The sequence below is a fragment of the Gekko japonicus genome, unplaced genomic scaffold (genome assembly GCF_001447785.1).
Source record: "Gekko japonicus isolate JY-2015 unplaced genomic scaffold, Gekko_japonicus_V1.1 scaffold437, whole genome shotgun sequence".
Classification (NCBI taxonomy): Eukaryota; Metazoa; Chordata; class Lepidosauria; order Squamata; family Gekkonidae; genus Gekko; species Gekko japonicus.
In genome coordinates this window covers 227477-255383 of record NW_015160223.1, presented here as the reverse complement: position 1 = coordinate 255383, position 27907 = coordinate 227477, and the positions used below count along the sequence as shown (strand labels likewise).

The 27907-nt window shown below is 41.9% G+C and overlaps 1 protein-coding gene across 1 annotated transcript in view; it reads right to left on the bottom strand.

The window, feature by feature from the left end:
• Positions 1-6807: 6807 nt before the first annotated feature.
• The window catches only part of PTPN22 (protein tyrosine phosphatase, non-receptor type 22), a 50208-nt gene continuing 29108 nt past the window's right edge, over positions 6808-27907 (bottom strand). Inside the window, exons 12-21 of the mRNA XM_015411403.1 lie at positions 22149-22225; positions 19646-20325; positions 18010-18090; positions 17745-17875; positions 16619-16646; positions 15343-15423; positions 13203-13303; positions 10012-10042; positions 8050-8121; positions 6808-7217 (exon numbers count right to left, since the gene is read on the bottom strand). Of these exons, the coding sequence (XP_015266889.1) occupies positions 7153-7217; positions 8050-8121; positions 10012-10042; positions 13203-13303; positions 15343-15423; positions 16619-16646; positions 17745-17875; positions 18010-18090; positions 19646-20325; positions 22149-22225 (1347 nt within the window). The 3' untranslated portion in view covers positions 6808-7152. The remainder of the gene's footprint in view (positions 7218-8049; positions 8122-10011; positions 10043-13202; positions 13304-15342; positions 15424-16618; positions 16647-17744; positions 17876-18009; positions 18091-19645; positions 20326-22148; positions 22226-27907) is intronic.

Genomic DNA, 27907 nt, shown 5'->3' with positions numbered 1-27907 from the left:
TGCGACCAACAGCCAAGCTGAGAGGATGGTGCGGACCCCGAAGGAAGCCCTCAGCAGGATAACAAATGGGGACTGGGAGTTCTAGCTAGCCCATTTTCTCCTGACCCAGAGGACGATGCCTAATCCCGTCACTGGCCACAGCCCTGCGGAATTATTGATGGGCTGAAGACCCGCAACCTTGTTGGATCGGCTACACCCGGACCGGGCCCCGGACTCCAAGAGGATGGTGGAACAGTGAGAGGCTCCGAGAGGGTTCTTCCCAGGTGACCTGGTGTTTATCCGAAACTACGGAACAGGAACCCCCTGGTTGGCCGGACGAGTGATCAAAGTCATGGGCCTGGTATCGCACGAAGTATCGACGAACGGTGGCAGGCTCTTAAAGAAGCACGTGGACCAACTGAGATGGCGACAGCTCCCGGAGGCGGGAGAACTGACACCGTTGGCAGCAAGAACCGGTACCTACATACCCGAGCCCAGTAGTCTGCCCGAAACCCCAATCATCGAGGAGGCCTCTTCCAGGGAATCACCCCCAGAACCAACAGAACCAGAGACACTTCAGCCGTCACAACAAATGCCCCAGCCACAGGTCACAGATAGGCAACCATAACTTGTAGCCAATGACCCGGTACCAGCCCCCCAGCATTCCCTCTGAGAGTGGCGACCTCCCGCTTATTTAAAGGACTATATTACGTAGGTTGGGTCAGAACTATGGAGGGAGGGGTGTTATGTACAAGGACCGCCACCAGGGGTCCGCGGCTACAGGCAAGAGCTTAGTTCCTCCAGACAATAGGAACTTAGGATCCTAGTTCCCCCAGCATGACCCAGTAGAAACTTTGGCGAGAAATTCAAACCCTCCAATGGAACTGTGGGTGTGCTGGGTGGTTGTGTATATAGTTGGCCTTGCAGGGCTGTTTTGCAGTTCAGTGTTAAGTACAATAAACGTGTGCAAACACGTCGTTGTCCAAGTGCTCCATGCGGCGAACCCAGTACTTTTCAGAAAGAAAGAAAGAAAATAGATGGGGGAGGAAGGACTGAAGGAAGGGAGAAAGAGAAAGGTGGAAAGAATGGTACCACAATGTGGCTTCTGCTGACTCTTTATTTAGTGTAGCAACTTAATCTCCAGCATTGATAATATAAAGACTACTCATTTTTTGTCCCTTGTGCTTTTAGCCTTTTTAAGTGACCTGTGAGTTCTGTTTTGCACATGAAAGACATTTGATAAACTTTTTTCCCCATCAAGTCACAATCAACTTAATGGCAGCCCTGTAGGTTTTCAAGGCGAGAGATAGTCAGAGATGGTCTTCCATTGTTGCATAGAGACCCTGGCCCTCCTTGGTGGTTTCCCATCCAACTACTAACCAGGGCTGTCCCTCGTTAGCTTCCAAGATCTGCCAAGATTGGTATTTTCGATTGGATGGCATTCATTTTTGCTGCTTCTTCCCAGAATTCCAAAGGATGCGACTGTCAGGAGGTGCCCGACCAGTGCACTCTCCTCCCCTGCCAACCGACAGAAGACAGGGTAGCTGGCTATACCAACGGAGAAGAGGCTATCCAGGTCAGGGTACCATCAATGGGATTCTTACCTTTCATACCAACAGTAATCACATTTCAGACATTAATCAGAGTTAAGGCTGCAGCTTGGATGACACCTGTTGATTTTACTGATTTCCTCTGTGTAATCTGCCTTGCATCTTAATGAGAAAGGTGGACTATAAGTAACATAAATAAAATAAATCCAGAGTTTCTAATTATGTATTCTGAAAGAGAACTCATTTACAGAAGCTTTCTGTGGGTGGCTCAGTATGGGCCAAAAACTGGTTGTTAAAACAAAATAATATATCTAACGTCCCAGTAAAGATCCCTTTTATATAATCCTACATATTATAGCTGCCCTAAACTGAGAAATAGCTATGGCTCTGCCCCAGCACCATGCTCAAAATAGCAGTCTGGATTGCTAAAAAGAGAATTGATATAAATTTGCTACCAAGCCAGTATTTCTTTTTCTTTTTTCATGCATATTTTCAGTTGTATTGATTCATTAGGCCTGTAGTTTATCACTAGGTTACTTACTTGGGATAAAGCAATGCAGGGGTCGTTTCATAGAAAAAGAGCTAGGGGAACTCATTAGCATAACTCATTAGCATATGCCACACCCCCTGACATCACCGGAAGTGTGTCATAATGCCACACCCCCTGACATCACTGGAAGTGTGTCATAAGGCCACACACCCCGCCCCCAATGGTCCCGGCCAACGCCGCTGGCCTTGCAGCTCCACTGCCGAACCCCTTGAGGGGCCCGGCGGTGGACCTGCAAAGCCGGCGGGAGTGCAAGGAAGCCCCGCGAAGGCCCTCCCTGGCCCCAGGCAGGCAGGGGTGGGGAGAGGCAGGGAGGAAGCAACTTACCCTCCCTCTTCTCCTGCCTCCTCCTGGCTGAATGAGGGCCGGAAGCGGGGCGGCCGGAAGCAGGGGGCGGGGCTTCGTCATGTGCCCCGCCCCCCATACCTCACCCGGGGGAACTGCGTTCCCCTGCGATCCCCCCCGAAATGACCTCTGAAGCAATGTATTGTCCAAATTACACCAACCTTCTTACTTTTCGAGAAGTAGCTATGCCTGGCACTCCTCTCAGTAGGGCTCAATGAAAAGGGGTACTTAGCCAATTGTAGGCACCAGATTGTTCCTCCCTCTCCAAGCCCTAAAGGGATGCTGTTCCTCTGCATCTCAGAGAGAAAGGAGGAAAAGACCCAATACCACAGTTCATTCAGGTGAATGTTTCCGCATACAAGGCTAGGATTCTATTTGGCATGGAAGTAAGGAGTTGGCTCTGTAAAATAATTCTTCTGTTAGTACACAGATCGTGCATCAAATGAAAACGACATCCTTAGGACATTAGGACATATATTGCTAGATACCCACAGTATTTGCACCTTCTTTTCTTGAGATCTGTTCAGCTGAAAACATACTTTTTAAAAAAAGCTTCAAAAAACATCAGCTTGATGACTTCCAAATCAGCATGTAACTCTGCATTTCTTTGTTTTTTTAACTCCTCCTAGGTAAACATGTTTGCTTGTAATTAATGGCAAAATTAGAAGCACAACATGTCTGTGAGCTGGGTAATTAGGAAAATCGAGATTTGTACACAAAGTACTAAAATAGTTGGCAAGCACTCTATTGTTTAAATGTTTGAATACAATGCTTTCCATTAGCATTCACCCAATTAAAAAGTTCCTTGTAAGTGGAATGAGAATAAATTACACCTTGATTACTGCAGGATTTCTTTTTTTAGTGCTTTCCATTTCTTCCAAATGCAAATTGAGGGTAAATAAACTTCCAGTACAATTTTATTCATTTATTTTATTTATATCCTGCCTTTCTCCCTGCTGGGGATCCACATTGTTCTCTCCTCCACTGTATCCTCACAACAACCCTGTCAAGTAAGGCTGAGAGCATGTGACTAGCCCAAGGTCACCCAGCAAGCTTCCATGGCCAAGTGGGAATTCGAACTTGGGACTCCCTAATCCTGTTCTGATACTCTAGCCACTAATGGGGGAAAGTACACAGGGAGCCTACTAGGCACTAGGCCAGTGCATCTTTGTGCTGGTGAGGTAACCTCAGTATATAGTATACCCTGGCCAGGTGCCAGCATGGCAATGCTGTGAAGTAATGCCAGCAAAAGCCACTCAGCTGGCAGGGAAAGGGGTGGACCAGCAGCATGGCAGGCATTAGCTACCTAAGCTACCAGTCTAGGAATTAGGGTTGCCAATCTCCAGGTGGTGGCTGGAGATCTCCCACTATTGCAATGGATCTTCAGGCAACAGAAATCTTTTCACCTGGAGAACATGGCCACTTTGGAAGTTCCATTATGCTTCAAACTCCACCCTTCTGAGGCTCCACCCCCAAAATCTCCAGGTATTTCCCAACTTGGAGCTGGCAACCCTACTAGGAATGCCCCCCCCCAATCGTACAACATTATGCCACGAAAAGCCATGGCATAGCCCATACAATAAAAGAGGCCAATCCCCCCCCCCCCCCCAGTCCCACCCCAAAGTCCTGGCAGAACACAGGATGCAATCACCCCCTTCCTCAGCAGTGGCCAAACCCCTCCCCACACATCCCAACATCAGTAGATAAACCTCAGCCAGAATGCCCCATGGTTCAATAGGTAGGGCATGCTTCATGGGATTCTGTTCCAGAGGTCTTTGCTGTGCAGACTCAGTGCACATAGTGTTGCAATTTGGTGTCAGGAGAGGCACATGGAGAGCACTTAGCACCAATGAGGGACGCTTAGCAGTAACTCCCAAAGGGATAGCAAAGTCCATGCTGTTTTGCTAATATGTCTAATTTCGGAACCCTAAGAGGTACCTCGTAGGAAGGAAGGCAGCATGGTATAGCCCGATCCCATCAGATCTCAGAAGCTAAGCCGGGTTGGTACTTGGGTGGGAGACCAGCAAGGAAGACTCTGCAGAGGAAGGCAATGGCAAGCTTCTCGCTTGCCTTGAAAGCCGCTTGCTGGGGTCGCCATAAGTTGGATGTGGCTTGACAGCACTTTACACCCACAAGACGTACCTCATCTCTGGACAGGAATGCAACTGTCCCAATATGGGAGTCTGCATGTTCCTTCCTTATTCCCCTTCCATGAGCTCAGGTGCGACCCTAACAAGGCTGGCTCCCAGTACCCTGGCAGAAGGTGATCCTGTATCATCATTCCTGTGTAATGGGTGCAGTATAGTTTCATACTCTCCCCAAAGGCTCTCCCATGCTGTGGGGTAATCAAGTGAAAGGGACCTTTTCCAGGACAAACTAACTAGATAGTGTTGCTCCATGGTGGTAACTTTTTTTTGACAAGCTCTTCACAAAATACATTTTGCAGCAAAGTAGCTACCAGCAGCATAACTATTATGCAAATATGATTGTACACAGTTGGGTCACCGATTCCCTTGTCTTGTGGCTTTTGAGAGGGGGGTATAAGAAAGATCCCTTCTCCCCCTTTCAAGGCAGTTTGAAAATTCAGTGGGGATGTGTCAGAAATAAATGCAAACTTTATAGTGGCAGTAGTACTCCTCGAGTTAGATACATGTTAAATCCCATGGTAAAAGAACCATGCAAATAGATTGAAAATTGAATAACCTGACTAATGATTTCCTCATATACAATCCAATTTGTATTCTCTGACTCATTTGTGTTTGTAATTCAAGTGAGTCCTTGACCTATATGGCTGACTTAAATTTTTTTGCTTTTAAGTAGAAACTAGTCCTTTATCTATCAGAGTTCTGAGTATTAGGACTGGAAATGTAGCTAGTGGCAAGTCAGAAAGTATGCCTTTAAAAGTTAAGTATCACTTTTTGTACTGTGCCAATGGTAGTGCTAGGTGCACGCTTGAGAAGTACGAGATATGCGCAGCTCTTTAATTCTGGAGGAATGTAGTCTACAGAAGCGTTAACTGGCATAGGAAATAAATAAAACATTTCATTTCTGCATACATTTCATCATTTAAACATTACTTAAGCTTGACTCTTCAACATATTTTGGAGAAGAAAAAAAATTAGATATAAGTTTTGCTGGAGTCCCACCAACCTCATTTTTGCTCTTTCTTGTAGAGTAATGCATCTCACTTGCTTCAGCAATCTGGGTGTGTTTTTACAATACAAATACCTTCTCTGACAGGCATCTCTGGCAGGACATACCACTGCTAAAGGCACACTTTGAACATATCAGCCTAGAGAAGAATGTTTCAATGGGTAGATTCAGGGATTTGCAATTCTTGTATGAGGGGACCTTCTCAGTTTTCTTCTGCTCTTCACAGCTATTTCTAATTCTGGGCAAGTTGATTACATCATAGGACCCATGTCGAGTAACAGCCATGCAGATCAGTAGACTAAAGTGAAAAGGGGAGGGGTGAAATCACCCTTTCCTCTGTCAGAGGAGAACTGCAAACAGAAGAGGCAGAAAGGCAGTTTTGTCCTCTTCCTCCTTCTCACTGCAGACCACAGTTTTGTAGCTATTACTCAACATGGGTCCTGTAAACCCAGTAATCAAGTTTCCTTGAGTCAGTAATGGCTTCTGGGGGAGAGGTTTGTTGGGAAAATCTGCAAATGTCCATGCCTTCCACAGACAGATAACTGGATCCAACCAAGTACCAGGTTCTAGGCCATAGGACCTTTCCAGTCCCACCATCCTTGTCCTCAAACCTGTGGTGGAAATGTAAAAGATCTAACCATAGTATGTCCTAAAAGTTAGAAGGCAATTTTTAAAACCCCTCCAAATGTTAGATGTTCTGTTTACAAACCAGACTACAGGCTTTGAAAAGGCTGACAAGATGCTGAATATTCAGGCTACAGATTTGGGACTCTGAAATTTTAGAAAGTAGTCTTGTCTCAGATATTCAGACACAACTTGCTGGGAATTATTCCCTAATTAAACAAGGCCCATAATAATTTTAAACAATCCGGTTTATATGTTGAAATTGCAAACGTTGTAAGAAGAAGAACTAGTACCATTTCTAAGTGACAGCTAAAGCTGTTTGTTGATTTTTCTGGGTAGGGAACCTGAGAGGATGCCGAACTCTTTTTAAATAACACATTGGGATCACAGAATATCAGTATTAAAAAGTGCTCAAATGTCCACCAGCCATCAATGGGCAACTACTCCATTCATGCAAATAATGTTGCCTCCGTGTAACAGATAAATTCACTACCAGTTTCAGTCACAACTCAAAAGCCACAGAGCACAAGAATAGTCTGAAAGCATACAAATTCATAATAAATAACTATGATCCAGAGCTCTGTCCCATCTGAACAATACTAGGGCTTGTCTTTACATCTTAGACTGGGGTCAGGATCTTCAAGATTCTGAACAGGCCTGAGCCCAAACATAATTCTTTGTAGAAATAACAAAAAACACAGTGCTGGAGAAACAGTCCACTGAAAACGTGAAACAGGAACTTAGCAATAACAAAGCATTTGATTCCCATTTGTGACAGTTGCTATCCAGATCAATTGACTGGTGAAGTTGTATTGTATTCAGTTGACAGAGAATCCATATTCTATGTTCTGTCTTTTTCTTGAAATAGTGGTCTCATTGAGAAGGATATTTGACAAAGGAAGGTAGATGAACCAGGCAGGTCTGCAAGGGGTGGGATGAATTTTTGAATATATACTAAATATTCCAATTTGGTGGCGGATCTCTTGGTCCTTTGGGTTTTGAAAATCGGTTTGCAAAGCCTGAAACATAAAATCGGGAAAATGTTGGGCACCATTTACAAAATTCTACATGAGGCTAGAGTGTGTAAGAATAGAGCACTATGAAGCAGCAAGTAACAAGAGTGATAATCAGGACAAATGTGCAATTTAGCTAATGCCGAGTATGAACAAATATAAAAGGACATGTCTCTAAACCACTCACTCTAGAGTGGTCTTATTGAAGAGTGTGATTATTCAAGTATCCTGTAGTAATGATTTTAAAACAATGTGCAAGCACTGTTTCCTAATGTAAGCCGAACAAACAAATTAACCATTTTTAAAATTTAGCAGAGCAAGAATAACTAAAAGGAATGTTATGCTTAATACCAAGGCAGAGAGGTCAGAGAGAAAGTGTAGCAGCAAAGTGTACTTTTGCAAGGATTTCTCACAGCATTTGCAACAGTTGTTTTCCCTCTTTGCTGGAACACCAATTTTCCACAGATGTCTTCCATCCTTGAGTGATTGCAGCCAATCAGGTATCACAAAATAAAAGCAATAGCATGACAGTGCCTCCAAAGAAATCAGATTTCCCTATGTGACATTCTGAATGGGTATAATGGAGGGAGGTGCCAGGATACCACCACTATAAAGACTGGATTAGAGCAGACATAAAACTCGTATTGGGAGGACCAAGACTGCCTAAGCACCTGGGATTTCAGTAATACCCAATGGCAAAAGGGGAGCTGTGTGGAGTTACTTGGCAACTGGGTTGTTTAAGATATCTGTGGCTGCAACTAGAGTTTTTAAGCTGCTCATAGTGAATAGGCATAGAACACTGGGAAAACACCCCCCCTCCCATTTGAAACATACATACCAAAGCTCAAGATGGAGTGAGTGGGTTGGTTAGGCTCTGGAGACTTTTCTAGTGAAGATGGACCACAGATGTCTAGAAAAATAGTGGAAGACCTTAGCTGAAGGTTGATTAATGCATGTAAACATACAGGCTTTATGCAATATGGTGCCTGCTATGAGATGAGGCTCTGCACACAGAGTTACTTAGTATCCCCCACGATACACTAGGGATGCCATTTCCCAGTTGGGGAAAAGAGAAAACATCCGTGGGACAACACAATTAAGTATGAGAGCAAAGCTCTTCAATCTGAATACATAAAGCTCAAACATTATAGAATATATAAGTCCATGCAAAAGGTCCAAAAGGATCCATAAAAAGAAGACCGGACTCAGTTGGGGGCAGGAGATCCCCTGATTTTTCAGGCTCCTGCCCAACTCCGGTCAGCAGGGGGAATCCCGCCCAAAACACGATGTGCTGATGTCATGTGGAAGTGACACCATCATGTCAGCAATGCTATGGTTTTTGCACAAAACTCTATGGCTTGAGGGCAAATTTACCATAGAGTTTTGCCCAAAAAACAGAGTGTTGCCATGCAACATCGGCAACATGATGTCACTTCCACATTACGTTGTGACGCTCTGCCCCCACACCTGGAAAGTCCCTCTCCCTTCCCCGCTGGCACAATCATCAGACCTGGCAACCCTACCATACACCCTAGATCCAACTGTACTGTTTCTCTTCATCCTTCTCACCTTTCCTTCACCAAACAGGCTATACTAACTCTGACCCTCTTCCTCTCTCCCACTGTCTGTGCTACTGCCACTGCCACTTCTCTACTTTCCAAATCCAGCTGCCCAGTGTTGTCATCTTTGCCTTGCCCTAGGTTTAAAAGTTACTGACCATACCAAGGATTCATTAGAGTACAAACATTAGAAGTGAAAACAGTTTGTAGCAGCAAATCGTTTCTATCAGCAAAACATAAAAACTGCCTTAGCACTAGGGTTGCCAGGTCCAATGATCATGGAGGCAGGGGAGGGAGAGGGACTTTCCGGGAGTGGGGGGTGGAGGACCACGATGTGCTGATGGCACACGGAAGTGATGTCATCACATTGGCAATGCTCTGGTTTTTGGGCAAAACTCTATGGTAATATTGACCTCAAACCATAGAGTTTTGCCCGAAAACCAGTGTCGCTGACCTGATGACATCACTCCTGTGTAATGTCAGCACATCATGTTTGGGGGTGGGATTGCCCCCTGCTGGCAAGGTAGCCAGCGGTGGGCAGGAGCCCAGAAAATCGGGAGATCCCCCGCCCCCAACTGGGGAATGGCATCCCTACTTAGCACCCATGTGGCTTATTGTAGATCAGTGCAGGGATATTTGTCATCAGCTATACAGAACTGAGTTTAAAATGAGCATATTTGTTCATGAGGCTTTGTGCTGGAGCTCCCCCCCCCCAATACAGCTGGTCTAAACTTATGGGGAACAGGAAGAACTCACAACATGAAAGCGCAATTCATACAGTGAGCACAACTAAGCATTACAATTGGGTGATGGGAAGCTTACCACGGGGATCTTGATTTCCTATGGGGGACCATAATGTATAGTCCAGCTTTTACACAAAAGCTTCTCTGAGCAAAGTTTTGTGCAAAATGTCTAATTCCTATATACACAAAATGGAATGGCAAGCCACAGCAGACTTCACACTAACAATCTGCATTCTCTGTCCAGTTAAAAGTCTGCAAAGAAATGTGGATCTTTAATTAATTCCTGTTTTCATAAACCTTGAGATGCCAAATGAAAGATAGCATAGTAGCATTTTCCCCCCGCAACCACTACACCATTGAGCAAGTTTTTATTCAACCACTACACCACTGAGTGCTCTCAGCTCCCAATAGAATCATTAGGGGTTATGGTTCTTTGGCATCTCATAGTCTGAAGCACAATATCACACTCTGCCCAGTCTAGATATTCTAAAGACTTACTGTTTTTCATATTTCGTAAGATTTTCAAGCTCTGTAAAAAAAGAGAGAGAGAGACAAGTTGAGAAAGCATTAAGTGCTACAGTCCTCATCCAAACCCAGACCCTGCATGTCTGGAAACTGAGTTCTGAGCATGGAACTCATAGCATATGTTTAATCAACAGCCCCCAGGTCAGACCTGAGGAAAATCCACCATATAATAAGGCCTTGATTTCCTTAGCTATTTCCTAAAAAGCATTTATCACAGTGGATTACCTAGTTATATAACTAAGCTGCAGGGGGTTAATATTTGCTTCTCTCTCTTGCTTAGAGCTCCCCCTAGTAATATCAATAAGAAACGTCCCAGGCTTTTATTTTACCACTTAGGGTCTTTTCAGACACTAGAGAACCTTAGCTATTTCTGAGTGCTATAGGTGGGCTAGCTCTAGTTTAATGCTCCAAACATCCCATCCCTATATATTGGTCAGGATGGGAGGAGAAAGTCTTTTAGCACAGTACTAATTGTACTCACAGCCTTTTTTTAAAGCAGCATTTGAAGATATGTGGGTTATACTAGAAAAGGAGAGTGCACACCTTAAAACAAAAGATGCATGGGAAAAGGAAAAATGTCTACCAGTCATTTGGTCATCGCCAACATGGAGCATGTTATTTCCTCTTCCTCCCAGAGAGCATTCTGTCCAGTTGCCCTATGACTGTACTAGCAAAGGGATAACCCCTTGGTCTCTGCCACTGGCTTAATGGCCTTTGGGCAGTTGCATCACCTTCAGTCTAACAAGGCCTGAAAGGTTAGATGAGCATGGTTCAAACTGGACAGAAATCCCACTTAGCAACTCGTCACTTAATTCTTGAACTGCTCTGTCTCCTCTACTTTCCCCCTCCCCTCTCCTCCCATTATAGGCCTTGCTGTTTTAGGTTTGAAACCTTTATATACGGCACGACACGAGCATTTTATGTTCAGTTTTACTTCCTATGAGCTGCTTTGGAAGACTTTATTTGTCCGAATTGTGGTGGCCTTGCTGCATAGGGAGAGTGCAGGCTTCCCGGTGTTTATCAAATTGGTTTGCTTAAAATGCTAGATGAGGGTTCTTTTGCTCGGGAAGTACAGGCAGAAAACATGCTGCCTCCAAGGAACACCAAATGACACTTAATCATGTGTGGAAGAAAGCTATCATTCATCACAAATGCTGGCATAGAGGGAAGCTATCATTAATGCTGGCATAGATATTAGCCAACAGGAGCTTCTGACACTTATACATTCCCAACAACAATAGAAATGCTAGGGGGAGAGGGGTCCAGTCCTGGGAAAATTTTCCCACTGAACGAAGTACTACCTTGAGGGAAAATATCTGAGTTCCTTTAGAACAACTAATATTTGCATAAGTAGTGTGATAAAAAGATCCATGTTCCTTTGAAGGTACAGGCTGAAATCCAAGTCTGAACCCCTTTTCTTTCCTCCCCTTGTACACGTTGCATTTTTGCGGGCATCACCATCCTCCCTGCAAAACAGACACAAATCTCTGGCTTTCTCTGACTAATCTCTCTATCGTTCCTCATATTCAGTTTGTTGCCAGGTCATGTCACTTATGGGCCCTTCCTCTGCTCCCTTGGCAAAAATTCTGTCTCCATGCTCTTGCCTTGACTCCTGCAACCTCTTCCTCTTCAGTCTTTCATTGGTGGACCTCAGATCCCCACCTACGTTCAGCACTCTGCCACCCAATAATTTACCTTGCTCCTCATTGGATCTATATGATGGTTCTCCTTAAAGCCCTGCACTAGCTTCTGGTCATGTCCTGAATTCAAAACAAACCACTCATCCTTACCTTCCAAGCCCCTGCCCCGGTCAGCTTCCCCCACCATCAGTCCACTCTCTTATTGCCATACGCCTCTCTCTGTAACTTTCATATCCCTCAGCCATCCAAAGATTCCCTGGTCATTCAAGAAACTCTACCCTTTCTGCTGTCCTTCAGACCTAAAACAACCTATTACACCTCTCCTATTTCTTTCATATCCCTTCCTCAAACCCACATTTTCTGTGACGTCTTCAGCACAGCCCCTTCGTATTCCTTTCCTGCTCAATAAGCCTAAGTACGGATGAATGAAATTAACACATGTTCTTGATCTGTTTGTCACCTCTAGAGGTGTGCAACCACCACCACCCCCCAGTATTTTTCAGGTTTGGATATACTGAACTCAAAAAAAAATCAGTATTTCCAGATATTCCTAAATCTCAATTTGCAGCATTGCTGCTGGTACCTCTCCTCACCCCTCCAAAGTTTAAAATAGATTGGACCAGAGGGCATATAAAGGGACCGCAATTCCTTTAAATACCCTTTACGCTCGGCTATCCGGTGACCCTGAAAATCCCAAATATTTGGGGGGCTTGGCCATTTTGGGCTGCGGTCACACACTCCAGTTGAAGCGGAGGGGAAGCAAGGCTATCTCCTCCGGAGGAATTTGACATGCAGTTGCGAGATCACACATCCCTTTGTAGCTGTGGGCTCAGCCCGTTACTGTGTGATCAGACGCAACTGCAGGTGAGTTGTTGGGTTTTTGGCCGTTTGTTTCCCAAGCACATAAACAAGGAATCACACCTTTGCACTGAGGGCCTGAGTATGGAATGGTGCGCATACTGGGGGGGGGGGGGGAACGGCACGGAGCCGAGATGACCTGATCAGACCATCCCGACGGCATGAGAGCATGCTTGTGCAATCAGACAGGGGAAATTCTGTCCGTGGCCCATCAGAACCCATTTACTACCGGACTTTCCCCAGTGTCTTTTAACTCCGCTTCTGTGGCAGAGCAGCAAGGGTTGTCCAATCACTCCCTTTAGATCTGTCAGTCATTTGCACCTGTGTCGGATCTAAAGGCGCAAGTGATCGCAGCCTTTGATAGCCAAAATACAGCCTCATTCTGTAACCGACTTAAAAAATATCTGAAAAATACCAATAAGTTCGGTTTACTGCAAATGTACACCCCCCCAGTCACCACCTTCTCCCCCCTCCAATTCGTTTATTGTTTCCCTTATGTCAAATTTTATATTGTAAGTGCGTCAGGAAAGGGATCTGGCTTCTTGTACTCTGTAAAGTACCCTCACACTTCTGTCCTTGGGGGTGGGGTTTTGGTATTTCGCCCTCCCCCTGCACTTCTTCTCTCTCTGTTTTGTTCCTCCCCCTTTTTTGTTTTGTTTTGTATACCTTACTCCTCTTAAAACATTTTGCTTCCTTTGATGACTTGTCAGCTGCTTTAACCCCAGAGTCTCCAGGGTTTACAATATTGTTCCAAACTGATGGTAGACCTAGGAAAACAAAATACACTCAGCAAAAAAAATTAATTTTTTTAAAAATGCTATGAAGTGGCTTACGCAGGCAGACAGCAACCCCCCTCCCCCACCCACCCCCCCCCCCCACAGCCCCCCCCCCATTTAATCCCTCCCCTTTATTATATGGACAGTTCTCAATATGAACTGGGTTGTACCTGAGAATCCAAAATCACATCTATATTTTAAAGCATCTTATGTATAGTTTGGATAACTTCCCCTTATTTATTTTATTTCTAGCCCTCCCTCCCCTACAAGCAGGCTCAGGGCAGGTTACAACAATACAATAAATAGAAAGTCCACTATTTGAAATAATACAGCAATTAATTAAAACCGAATAGCAATAATAATAGATATAATAGTTATAATCAATGGCACCAGTTAGTTAATCCATCTCCATCTGCATAGGTTCCCCATATGCTGTTACTGTCTTCATATACAGCCTGATTGATAACTGAGTTTTTTCCATGAGATCCTGTGTGTAACGTGTCCCACATATATATATATATATACATATATATATATATTAAATTGAGTGAAGTTACTAGAAGTGCAAGGTGGCAAAGGACATGAAGGTTATTTTGCCTAATCCCCTGTAGCAAAGGGCTGTAGTCCCAGTGCTTCCAAATGTTTCAGAGCCCTTTTGTTTAACAGAGCCCCTTCCTGCTACAAACTCATGCCCTTCTTATTCCTACATTTGGGGGTGACAAGCTGTAGTTAACTGGCAGGCATCTACCATTCTGTAGATGGGAAGTTTCCCATCCATGGAGTGTGACATGATTGCCTGCCCCCCCCCACTCCTGTACCTTAAAAGGCCCCATGAAATGCTCTTCTTGAGGACTCTCTGTCCTTCAAGAGCATCATTTCATGGACCATTTTGGAGTGCAGGGAGAGGGCAAAATACCAAAAACACACCCCATGGACAGAAATTCATCAATCCATGGAAACACTCTAGTGGGTCCAAGACAATCAGTATTAAGGAAAAGGCAATCTCTCCACAATCAGTGCTATTTTTATTTATTAAATGGTTGATATATTCCGTGACTTAACTTAAAAACAAGTTCCGATGCTAAACCCTGCTAAATCCTGAATCTTACAAGCCCAAATGTTCCTTTTCTCTCATTTGAACTGTAGTGTGCCTCAGGAAGAGAGCAAGATGAATGGAGATGCACCGTGTCTGAATCGCATGTAGGATAAGACTATGTAATAGATAACTACTCCTTAAACACTGCTTGGCTGGCTAAAGGCTACAAAGAGATTTATTTCTCAGAGTTGGAGGGGGAAGACACAAGATGTATTGCTGTAAAACAAAGGCGTTCATTTTTTTAAAAATTACAAGCATCATTTTTCCATAAGAAAGGACACACACCAAGACTGGCAACCACTGAAGATGGCATGATAGAGCCATTGCTGCTTGTAATGTGCACACTCATTCCTTCTGCCCTCCTTTCCTCAATATAGAGTCTTTGGAGTGCTTCAGATACCTCCAAAGCCTGTCTGATCAAAACCAAATGGGATGAAAGAAATGAGTGTGTACACTGTGAGCAATGATGAGTCTATCACACCACATTCATGCCACTGTCTTCATTCCAATACATCCTGGAATGACTGGTCTTGGAGCAAGTTCCTTCCTTCCCTTTTTCATCCCCAAATCAGATTATTCATTACCTTTTGACTCATTTCTCCAAGATAATTCAATGTGTAATTAACACTAAAATGCTCTGAGGCTTCTATGGTTCTCTGGCAAGTCGCTTGATCATATGTATTCATCGCTGTGTCACAGAACTAAATATGGCAAAGCTGCAATATAGGCAAAGAGCCAGGGACTGAGCCAGACACACATGTCTCTTTTCATCTTCTGTTGCATTAATACTTCCACACTCATTATCAGCAGGGCCATCCCAGTTTTTACTGCTTTGGCTGTCTAACTTTTCCCCTCGCCCTTCATAAGTTGCATCTTTAACTGTAATTATTATCCCAAGTCGTTGTGCCAAGGTAGCAAACAATATCAAACTCACATTCCTCATCAGCAAGAATAAAGGACTCAGGGGTTCTTTCAGGCAGTGGGGGAGGGGAAGAGGAGCGATCCCGATGATACTCTGTGATGTCACATGTGATAGATGAAACAAAATATTCCATTAGTTCACTTCAAAGCAAAACCTCTCATCTCAGCACGTGCTCTGTTAGACTGTCAGTGTTGTCTGCAACCTGAAGGTACAATGGCTCTTTACTCTTTTGCAACAAAAGGGGGAAATGAATAACAAGGCACCTTGATTTGCCACAACAAATTCACAGAACTTTGTTGGCAAACCATTTAGAACCCCGTTAAACAAAAGGTTTCCACCAACAATAGATGCTAACAAAAGGTTTCCACCAACAATAGATGCAAACAATTCTTATGAAGTATGGAATGTTATGGGAGGTAAAGTATAGCCCTATCTTGTCAGATCTCGGAACAGCCAGGCCCTGGAGACAGCTCTGACTCCTCTGATGAAGAACAGCTGGATTCCATGCCTATCAGCCACCAGCCAGCTGCAGCTGAACAATCAGACAAGAAGGAATCGCAGTTAGGAGGCTATGAGATGCGTGTTTCATCCCCCACCCCCACCCGGAGCTGACAGTTCAGGGTCAGCCAGCTGCCCTATCTCCTCCAGGATCCCCAGGTCCACAAGAGCAACATCAGTGCAGGTGTAGAGGGGATTTACAGTCCCGGTGCAGATCAGCACACCTCAGAGCTCAGCACCAGCAATCAGTTGCAGAGGAAGGAAAAACATCACCAGAGGAGACGTGAAGCAGCTGTCGCAGGCGTGATGTAGGGCTCGAAGCATATAAACATATGGGAGAGGATCCCTTCATATGGCTTCAAGATATTACTTTAAATACTGACCTGCTGTTGCTGTATCAGAAAACTGACCTGGGCCTGATTAGACACCTTTTGTACAATTTATAGACTCTGTTTATTAAACTCTGGCATCCTGCCTCTGATAACCAGCTCCCATTATCTGCCTGAGTTAACCCTGTGTATGCCGGCACCTGCCTGAAGCAGAACAGCAGGGTTGCTACTTGGATGAGAGACCACCAAGGAAGGTTCTGCAGAGAAAGGCAATGGCAGACCACCTCTGCTTCTCACTTGCTTTGAAAGCCCCTTACTGGAGTCACCATAAGTCAGTTGTGGTTTGACTGCACTTACTTATGTAATGGTATGCTACAATAACATAATATCTTTTCATTATAAACTAAGCAGCTATGGTAATTGGACAGAATAGTTAATGGAAGAATCAGGAGAATCTGTACCTGATCTTGGTCTTTGTAGCTTCATACTCTAAAAATAAATAAAAAGAGAATCTTTATATTCCTTTTAGCCCAACAAGACCATATTTAACGTTTAGTGACTAGTTGATGAACAGCAAGTAAGCCCTCCAAATATTTATGTGCTACAGAAGGCAGGTACACATTTCATTTCTTAGATTTGTATGTACAGAGTGGGTTTCCAAAACTGCTTCACAGGAAAGAGTCTCTTGGTTCAAGAGATAGAGTGTTTTAAGGGGTGGGAAAGATTTGATTATTGACAATGGTGCCAACCAATGTTCCCTCTAAGCTGTGGAGCCCTGTGAACAAAAATTCTACTTGGTGAGCTACTGGCATTAAAGTTGTGAGCGAGCAATTTTGGCTACTGCATAAATCAGTTTGCTCTGGAGCCATCCTTCCTGAGCTAAGACAAAAATGTGTGAGCCAGAGGCTAAAAAACTGTGAGCTAGCTCACATTAACTCAGCTTAGAGGGAACACTGGTGCCAACTTATGTCAAATGTGTTGTGTCCACTAAGAGGTTAAATGATTTTTTTAATTCTGCTTTTAGCAAGTAGTAGATAACCAGCTCATATTTCCACTAATATATCCTTCTTTCCTAAATCCTTTCTCATTTTTCACTCCCGTAAGCTGTATCATTGCAGAGTTGAGTATAGAAATAAGAACCCAAGCTGTGATGGGTATATATGAAATTGATGGTGGTAGAGATTATAAGAGCCTTGAAGTACTTTAGTTGTACAAGTAGCTCCAGACTGCTCTGTTAATGCTAAAGGCCAAACTTCATATTGTCTAGACATATATTCAGTTCCCCATCTCCCAGATTCATCCTAGTTAGCCATTTTGCCTCCCACTGGGGGAAAAAATGATATGTTTCAGAAGTTGTTCCAGTCTTTACTGTTATCTATAGACTTCCCTCTGCCAGGTGATTAAGTCAAAACTAGTGGAACCTATTATTTAAAATTATTTTAGCTTCAGCTATTGATATTATACAATCTCAAGATAGTATCTACAGCAATGCAGTAATACAAAATAGTAGCCTTTGTATTTTTCAGAAATCTGTAGACTTTTATAGTAATAACGTTGGGAAGATGTATAAAGTCTCTAATGAACTACCTTGTTTGGTCTCAATCTCACAGAGTCATCAGATAATTTCAGCTGAGGCATTCCATTCCATTCCCTAGATATTCCAATTTTCTCATTCTTGGATAGTGGTTGGTGGGTTGAAGCAGGCAATGAAAAGTCATCTGTAAAGTAGAAAACAAGATGTATCTTTTATAACCCTCTCGGTAGTGGAAATAGCTAAGCGATGGATGACAGCCACATCTTAAATGAGTTCTGCCATCAACTTAATGATATTCACTTGGCAATGTGAGTGTACCTGCTTCTCCCGGTACAATAAAAGACTCAGGGGTCCTCTCAGGCAGTGGGGGAGGAATATCTTCATCCAATATGGGAGAATCTGACAATCCAAAAGACTGAAAGTTAGTGGGATTTGGGTTGTTTATGAAAATACCTAACTTACCGAAGTATCAAAGGCCTGAGTCTATCTGTTCTGGTCTTCCTAGACCCTGGCTGCATTTTCACACAGATATGCACACTGCAACATAAATCTATTGAAGTGGATTATGAACATATGATACTACCTTTTACTTTCTCTTTCTCAGCTGGAGATGGGTATCAGGGAACCCAGGGCCATCTATAAACAAAGTGTGTGGCCTTCCATTGAGGCCCTTTCCTGCTTCAAATGTACGCTGTTATTGTCTCACTGATATGTTACAAAGAAAGGAAGTTGTACAAGAATGGCAGACCACAATATTTGCCATCAAGTGGAAAAGCCATACTGCTATTGGTACAATTAGTATACAGCCTACAATTTCATTTGGGTGAACTGATGCTCTAGCACTCTGGCAACCTTCTGATACTTAAGTGTTATTAAAATGTCAGGAGCATGTATTGATACCTGAATGCAAATCATATAAATAACTCCAGAGTGCAATGTGCATTCCCAGTCCTACACTGCAGAAGTATGAGAGCATCCAAACACTTGTTTACATACTGTTCAAAAACCTCTGACCACCAGATGGCAATCTTTGTATCTGAAGTCCTAAACAAGTTCAATTGAGGGATCTAGGGTAACCTGGATGTTAGACCTCATTTTCATTGCTCATTACCTTTCCCAATTAACATTGAATTGGAAGATTTGAGTCCAGTAGCACCTTAAAGACCAACAAAATATCCAGGGCATAAGCTTTTCAGGGCTTCCTTTGTCATACTCTTGAACAGGGCTTTTTTTGTAGAAGAAGCCCAGCAGGAACTCATTAGCATAATAGGCCACGCCCAACAGCAGAAACGTATTAGCATAATAGGCCACACCCCTGACAGTGCAGCTCATTCGAATATTAGGCTCTGCCTTCCCTTGGCTTGCCCAGTTGCCCCTGGCCCGCCCGCCTTGGAGTTGCTGGGGGGGGTTTTTCGCTCTCCAGGCCTTTCCTCTGTAGCCACGCACACAGAGGTTTTGGCTGTAGTGGGCATGGCCAACTCTGAAGCCAGTCGGAACTCTGTTCCTGTGCGTTCCTGCCCAAAAATAGCCCTGCTCTTGAAAGCTTATACCCTGGAAATATTGTTTGTCTTTAAGGTGCTACTGGACTTGAATCTTGCTGTTCTACTGCAGACCAACATGGCCGTCCACTGGAAACTAACCTGCAATGGTTTCTCTCATTTAAAGCAGAGTATCTTCCAAATCATGAAAATAATGCAATGGCATGTGTGCTCCAAAATATAGCCTCCATGGAAGAATTATTCAGTGCTTTGCACTCTTAGGGCATTTTCACACATAAGACTTAAAGCAGTTCAATTTATAATGCAAACATATAACTTATATTCACCAGGATACTCACTCTCATTACAAATGCCTCTTTTCCACCAATAGTAAAATGTTCATATAAGTAATACAGTCAAAGGTCATGCAAATGTTCCCTCACAAGAGCTGGTAGCACACGGCCTCTCAAACTTACTCTGGCAGTCTGATTCCATGGCATCCAACAGGAGGTTATTCTGGGTCCTGCACTGCAGGGATAGGAGCTTTGTGCTGCCAGACGGCTGTGCTGTGGAGTCCTCAACAGGTGAAATAGGGGAAATGGTTTCATGCAGACTCACAGTAGACTCAACAAGTGTTGGGGAGCATGGGTCATCCGAAGAGAGTGAAGAAAAGTATGGATCCTCAGTCGACCAAGTACTGGTCCGGTGGCGCAAGTCCCTATGTATATAGTACTGGGTATGGTTTGATGGTTTATCGGAAAAGGTTTTGTCAACTTGAAGCTTGAGACCATAAGGGGAGCCTGAGCCCTTTGTGGTCAGTGCTTGGGGTGTTTTTTCAAAAGGGGTCGATTTGGTCCGTGACAGAGGGGTCTTTGGGTTTATGTCATTTTCACCAGCTGGCCTCAAAGTGAGAGGCAACTCTCCCCAAAAAACACTGTTGAAGTCCAAACTGTGATGTTTATGGAGAGGCTGCCTTGCCAATGAAGAATTACATTCTGTTGTCATGGTCATGTTTTGGCTGTTGCTGAAGTTCAAGGCTCCGATCGAAAGGGCTTGTCTGACTGGAGAGGCACCGCTCCTGAGTCTGCCATGTGTGTCTAAGCCCCAGACATCACAACCATGACATTGACCTTTCTCCTGTTCTTCTTGCACAGAACTAGAACAAAGGACACAATTTCAGAGATATAAATGGGCGGAAAGTCCCTTCTCCAGGCAAAGCTATACAGCCATGACTAAATTTATTTATTTTATTTATTTATTAAATTTCTACCCCGCCCTCCCACCGAAGTGGCTCAGGACAAACTTCTCATTTCAGCAACAGGCCACAGTCATTTCTGTATTAAGTTATGTTAAGCCCTCTTTTCAGCACTTGGATGCTGCTTTGTGCAACATGTTTTCCTATATTTTGTAAAAGCAATAAAACACAAAAGGAAGGCTTTCGCTTTTGGACGAGCCAATGGGGATAATTATCCATGGCTGGAAATGCTTCCACAGGATGTGCAATCAGGGTAATCCATGTGATGAGAAGCTGCCGGGGTTGTTGCCACACAAAAGCATTTCCAATAGTTTCCCATTTAAAAGGCTGGTTCTTACTAATACTTTGCCACCATGTCGATCTCAACGTACAATATCAAAAAGTACTTTAGAGGGGGCAGGTTTCTGGGCACGTGGAAGAATGCAGACTTCCAAACATACAGAATTTTTAATCAGGCAGAATGCAAATGACAATTTCCAGTGATAGATCTAAACTGGCTATAGATGTGCTTTACTTCTCATATTAGAGAAATAATATCCAACATCATAGAAAATGGGACACTATGCCAGTATTATAAGTATGGCAATATAATGTCTGTTATTTCCAGACACATTTTAGACACTGCACAGACCATAAAATTGATGCAGGCCATTTCCATAGCATACAGAGGAGTGCAAGAAAAAGTCGAAGGCAGCGGGAAGAAAGGAAGACCCAATGTGAGATGGATTGACTCAACAAAGGAAGTCACAGCCTGTAGTTTCCAAGACCTGAACAAGGCTGTTAATGACAGGAAGTTTTGGAGGTCATTAATTCATAGGTCATTAATTCATAAGTTGAAAGTGACTTGACAGCACTTAACACAAACAAGAGAGAGACTGTACTTGGTCTACATATAAGTAGTAGGGGGACAGAGTCGGAAAAATTAAGGTCTCGCAATATTAGATCAAAAGAAATAGTTTTACATCAATGACCAACTTTGTTATTTATTTGCAAAATTTCTGCACAGTCAGGGCTGCCAGAGCAGCTAAAAATTTAAAATAAAGCATTATAAAAACAAATAACAAATAGGCACACTCACATATATATAAAAACAGGCATTCAAACATAGGGCAGGAGGCTCATTGGAGTCACTGAGGGAATGCCAAGTGAAATTTAAAAAGCCTTCATCCTCTGGCAGAAGACTGTGACAGAAGGGGACAGAAGAATATCCTATCCCAGGGGAGGACATTTCATAATTTTGGTACCATGACCAAGAAGGTTGTCTCTTGGGCTGCCACCCATCTAACTTAAGAAAGTAGGGGTACCCAAAGCAGGGCCTCAGAAGATATTCATATGGGGTTAGGTGGCCCTTAAGGTATCCTGGTCCCAAGCCATGTAAAGCTTGGGACCATGTAAAGGTCAACACTACCACTTTAAATTGGGCCTGGAAACAAATTAGGAGCCAGTGTAGATAGGCCAACACTGGATACCCTACAACTCAGGTCAACTTTGTTATCTAAAAATTCTGGAACACTTGAGTCAGAGTTAAGTACTTTTAAGCCTCATTGGTTTCAAGGGAAAGGATCAATATTTGATTTATTTGATTTATTTGATTTTTGTCCCACCCTCCCTGCCAAGGCAGGCTCAATATATGTTCAATACATCTGTTGGAATACCGCAAGGGCACAGTGTTGCCTGGACTGTGCCCTGTGCTTAAGGAGTTTCAGGAGTGAACTCTTTTTTACCTGCTCAGTGGTTTATGTAAAGAAATTTCTGTATGTGAAACTTGGATTGCCTTGGCTGTTCGATGGTTTGCTTCAGTCTGTGGAAAGATAAAGGTATTGCATTGTAGGTCCATGGCCCCAAAACAGCCTGATGTTAACTTTCATGGTGGGACAGGTAGGTCTGACCTAAACTCCAAGACTGAATCTTGCCAGTGGAAAGCAGAGTCAATAGACTTGCAAGTACTTTGTTGATCTGAATCCATTTTTTTTTGTAAAGTGTTTTTTTTTAGTTCATATCTGGACAGATGGCTGTGATAACTGCAAGCTACAGCAGGTCTCTTGTGCAGCTGTATTGACTATGACATGTCCCTCCTTCACTGAGCTCTTCATTTAACCTCTGGATTTCACTCAGTACCAGTTCTTACATTTTACTCACCATACAAAACCTGTGAAAGCTGCTTCTATATCTACTTCTATCCAAATTTAAAAATTCTAAAATTATAAAATATCAATTAGCTTGGCACAAGGACTTAATGTGTGACCTTAGTGAGGACCAATGGGCTCAAATCTGGAGCACTCCAACCTATTTATCCCCATGTTTAAATATTCAATCACAAACATATAAGCTGGTAGCTAGGTGGTATAAGACACCCATTCAACTTGCACACATGTCAACTGCAATTTCGCCTAATTGTTGGAAGGATTGTGGAAGCCGGGGGACCTACTTGCATATATGGTGGTCCTGTCCCATTATCCGACAGTTTTGGATTCAAGTTATTACGGAAATTTCAAAAATAGTTAAATTTGCAATTCCTGTTTCTCCTTCAATTATATTGCTGAACTTATGGAATGGGATAGAAATTCCTAGATTTAAGCAAGATTTAATAGATTCTCTATTAACAGCGGCAAAAACAGTTTTGGCATCCAGATGGAATAGCAAAGAGATTCCCAGTCTACATGAGTGGCACGTCAAATCCTGGGATTATTTTGTTTTTTGGTTTTTTTTGGTAAACAAATTTTATTTTCTTAGGAATTCAACATTTAGAATTAAACCATTTCATCCTTTCCATTGTCTACCCCATTCCCATTTCCTCCCCTCCCTCCAGTGGCTTCCCGCAATGCTTCCCCCCCACTCCACATTACTTTACATCATCAATTATATCATTTTCTTATCATTACAATCTCAAGATAACATCATTTGTTGATCTAAACATATTAAGTTTTGTTTCACATCCCAGTTCTTTTCCAGATATATTTTAAAGTCACTCCATTCTTGAAAAAACACGTCATCTTCTTTGTTATTCAACTTTTTCGTAATTTTATCCATTTCTGCCATGAACAGAACTTTTTGTATCCAGTCTTCGATTTCTGGCACTTTCTCTGTTTTCCAAAATTGTGCATAAATCATTCTCGCTGTTGTAATTAAGTACCAGAATAAGGTCTTTTTAGTCGTATTGATTTCTTCCATTTTCAATCCCAAAAGCAGAATTTCTGGTACCTTTTTGAAAGAGCATTTCAATATTTTTTGCATTTCTTTGTGGACTTTTGTCCAAAAGTCTACAGCTTTCTCGCAAGTCCACCACATATGGTAAAATGAGCCCTCGTGACTCTTGCATTTCCAACATTTGTTTGACATATTCTGGTTCATATTTGCAATTTTTTTCGGAGTCATGTACCACCCATACATCATTTTATAACAATTCTCTCTAACATTAGTACAAGGCGATATCTTAATAGAGTTTTTACACAAATATTCCCAGGTTTCAATCAAAACTTCCTTATTCATATTTATTGCCCATTTTATCATTTGCTCTTTCACAGTTTCCTCTTCTGTATACCATTTTAACAACACTTTATACATTTTAGAGATATTCTTTCCCCCTCCACTCTCCCAGACATTTTCCATTTCATTTTTTTCCTCTCTAAAACCATAATTTCTTTTATCTGATCTAAAAAGATCATAAATCTGCATATATTTCAACCATTCATATTCATATACAATTTCATTCTGCTTTTTCATTACCCATTCTGTTCCCTCTTTTTTAATTAAATCTTTATATGGCAACCAATCCTTGTCTCTATGTCTTGAGTAAGATGTTAACACTTCTACTGGTACAATCCACAATGGTCTTACATCACGGAAATATTTTTTATATCTCATCCATACCACAAACAATGCTTTTCTTACCACATGAAGCTTAAAAAAGCTATCCATTTTTGTCTTATCATACCATAAATATGCATGCCAACCAAATCTACAATCATGGCCTTCTAACCCCAATAGCTTATCATTCTCTAGTTTCACCCACTGTTCCATCCAGGTTAGACAGACCGCTTCATAATATAGTCTAAGATTTGGCATTTGTAGACCTCCTCTTTCTTTGGCATCACAAAGTATTTTCATTTTGATCCTTGGTTTCTTGCCTGCCCAAACAAATTTTGACAACTCTTGTTGCCACTTGGCCAACAAATCCGTTTTATGCAGAATTGGTATTGTTTGGAACAGGAACATCAAACGTGGTAGGACATTCATTTTTATAACTGATATTCTTCCCATCAGTGATAAGTTCATTTTATCCCATTTCTTAAAATCTTGAGTCAGCTTAGTCCATAATTTCTCATAATTATTCTTATATAGGTCTATATTTTTTGCCGTTAATTCAATTCCAAGGTATTTTGTTTTTTTAACTACTTCACATTGTACCAGTTCTTGTAGTTCCACTTGTTTTTGTTTGATCATGTTTTTACATATAAGTTTTGTTTTATTCTTATTTACGTAAAAGCCGGCCAATTCTCCAAACTCCTTTATTTTTTGAAAAAGCAATGTCAATTTTTCTGTTGGGTTCTCCACTATAAACATTACATCGTCTGCAAATGCTCGATATTTGTATTGGTGTCCTTTATGTGTCAAGCCCTTTATTTCTTGATCGTACTGTATTTTTTGTAAAAGTATTTCCAATACCCAGATAAATAATAACGGTGATAACGGACAACCTTGCCTTGTTCCTTTCTGTACTTTGAAGTTATCTGTCAGTTCTTTATTCACATTTATTTTAGCTCTTTGTTCAGAATAGATAGCTTCAATACAATTTCTAAAATGTTGTCCCGCTTCAATCTTTTCCATCATCTGGTGCATAAAATTCCAATTAAGATTGTCAAAAGCTTTTTCTGCATCAACAAACAGAAAAGCTACTTCTTTTTCTGGGTGCTTTTCATAATATTCAATTGCGTCCATTACTATTCTTACATTGTCTCTAATCTGCCTTTTGGGTAAAAAGCCCGCTTGATCTTCAGAAATTACCGTTTGTAAATAGTTTTTCACCCTTTCTGCAATAATTTTTGCAAAGATTTTATAATCGTTGTTCAAAAGAGATATTGGCCTGTAGTTCTTTACATTTGTTGAATCTTGTCCTTCCTTTGGAATCAAAGAAATAATTGCTTCTTTCCATGAGTCCGGCACCTTTTTGTTTTCTCTTATTTCGTTGGTTAAAGCTTCCAGGACCGGGGAAATTTCTTCTTTCATCTTTTTGTAGAATTTCGCTGTAAATCCGTCCGGCCCAGGCGCCTTCCCCAACTTTGTCTCTTCTATTGCCTTCATCACTTCTTCTTTTTGAATTGGACCATTTAATAAATCTTTGTATTCCTTACTTATTTTTGGTAGTGGAATCTCCTTTAAATATGTTTTAATCTTCTCAAGATCAACTCTAGTTGTTTGGAATAGTTTAGCATAATACTTGAAGAAACATCTCTTTATTCCATTAGGATCAACGAACTCTTTTCCATCTTCTATTATTTTGGTTATCATTCTTCTCTCTCTTCTAGCCTTAAGTTGCCAAGCTAAGTATTTTCCCGGTTTGTTCGCCCCTTCAAAAGATTTCTGTTGTAACTTCTTTAAATTCCAATACATTTCCTGATTCCAAGTCTCATTCAGTTGTTCCTTCAGCAACTTTAATTCTTTAATAATTTGCTTTTTTCCAGGCTTCTTTTTTAATTCCTTTTCTTTCTGAGCAATTTTTTCTAACACTTCTGTTTGTTTTTGAAGTTTTTCCTTTTTTTGCTTCACGTTTTGCGAGATGAGAATTCCTCTCATCACCGCTTTATAAGCATCCCATACAATCTGTATCGGTGTTTCTTTATTTAAATTTTGTTGAAAGAATTGTTTCGTTTCTTCCTTTAACATCTCAATTACCGTTTTCTTATCCAACAAGTCTTCATTAATCCTCCACAGAAAGGGTTTTTTCCTTTCTGTGGAACTCCATACCACCGGATTGTGATCTGAATTACATCTTGGCAAAATTTCAGTCTTATGTGTTTTCATTGATAATTCTTCAGACATCCAAATCATATCAATTCTGGAAAAAGAGCAATGTCTATTGGAATAAAAAGTAAAGTCTTTCTGCATCGGGTTCCATTTCCTCCAAACATCTTCTAATTTTTCTTGCTTAACTAATTCAAAAAAATTCTTTGGCAATTTTCCGCTGAATTCGTTGTCCTTTTGTGGTTTTCTGTCTAGACGATCTATTGTCCCATTAAAGTCTCCGGCCATAATAACTTGCTCATAAGTCAATTGTTGTAATTGGTCAGTTATATCCTTAAAAAATTTTTCCTTTGCTCCATTGGGTGCGTACACGTTGATCAACAATGTTTTTTTCTGCTGAATCATTAATTCCACACCCACGTATCTGCCATCTATGTCCTTAAAAATTTCTGTAGGTTGTAACTCCTTCTTCACATATGTCACAACTCCTTTTTTCTTGTTTGAGGCCGCAGAACAAAATTCAATTCCAAATAAAGCATTCTTTAAATATTTTATATCCTGTTTTCTAATATGTGTTTCTTGCAAGCATATCACGTTGCATTTCTGTTTCTGTATCCAATGATTGATTCTTTTCCTCTTGTTTGGTGAATTTAATCCATTAACATTCCATGACAACAATTTGTACTCCATTATGCGTTTTATTTTAAAGTTCTCCAAAGACGTCCGCATTGTCCGCCTTAAATTTATAAAAGTCCATCATCGATCTGATCTGAATCCTCCCACCTTGATACGTAAAGGATAAACCTTGTGGAATCTCCCATCTATATCTGATGCTCAAAGCTCTGAGTTTGTCCGCCAAGGATTTATACCTTTTCCTGTCTTGCAGTATTGTTCTTGGGAGTTCTCTCATCACCATAATTTTGTTTCCCTCTATTACAAAAGGGACGTTGAATTGCTTCTTGAATATCTCCTCTGTTATTGATCTTGTTACAAATTGTACAATTACATCCCTTGGTAAATTCTTCTTTTCTGCAATTCTGGAGTTCACTCTATAAATCAAATCAAAGTCTGAGTCCATTGACCCTTCCTCCTCGCCCAGAAAAGCCGTTATCACTTCCATCATTTTTTCTTTTAAGTTCTCATTCTCTGTTTCCTTAATGCCTCTGAATCTCAGATGAGTCTGCATCCTTCTGAACTCCATCATTGTCTCTGATCTTGTAATTTGTTGAGTCAAAGAATCTTGTTTCTCTTCTATTTTTTGTATCTTCTCCTCTGTCTCTGTAGTCTTGGTTGCATTTGCTTGAACATCCTTCTTAACTCCTTCCATTTCTTGCTTGATTGAAGTTATTTCTGTAGTAACCAATTCCTTCAATGCTGTTATGTTCTTCTCTTGGACTTCTTCTAGATGTTTCAGATGAATCTGAGTTTGCTTCTCCAGTTGGTCCCCCAATGTTTTTTCTATCTGCTCCCCCATGGCTTGTATTGCCTCTGTCATTCTCTTCTCCATTGCTTCCATGGAGGC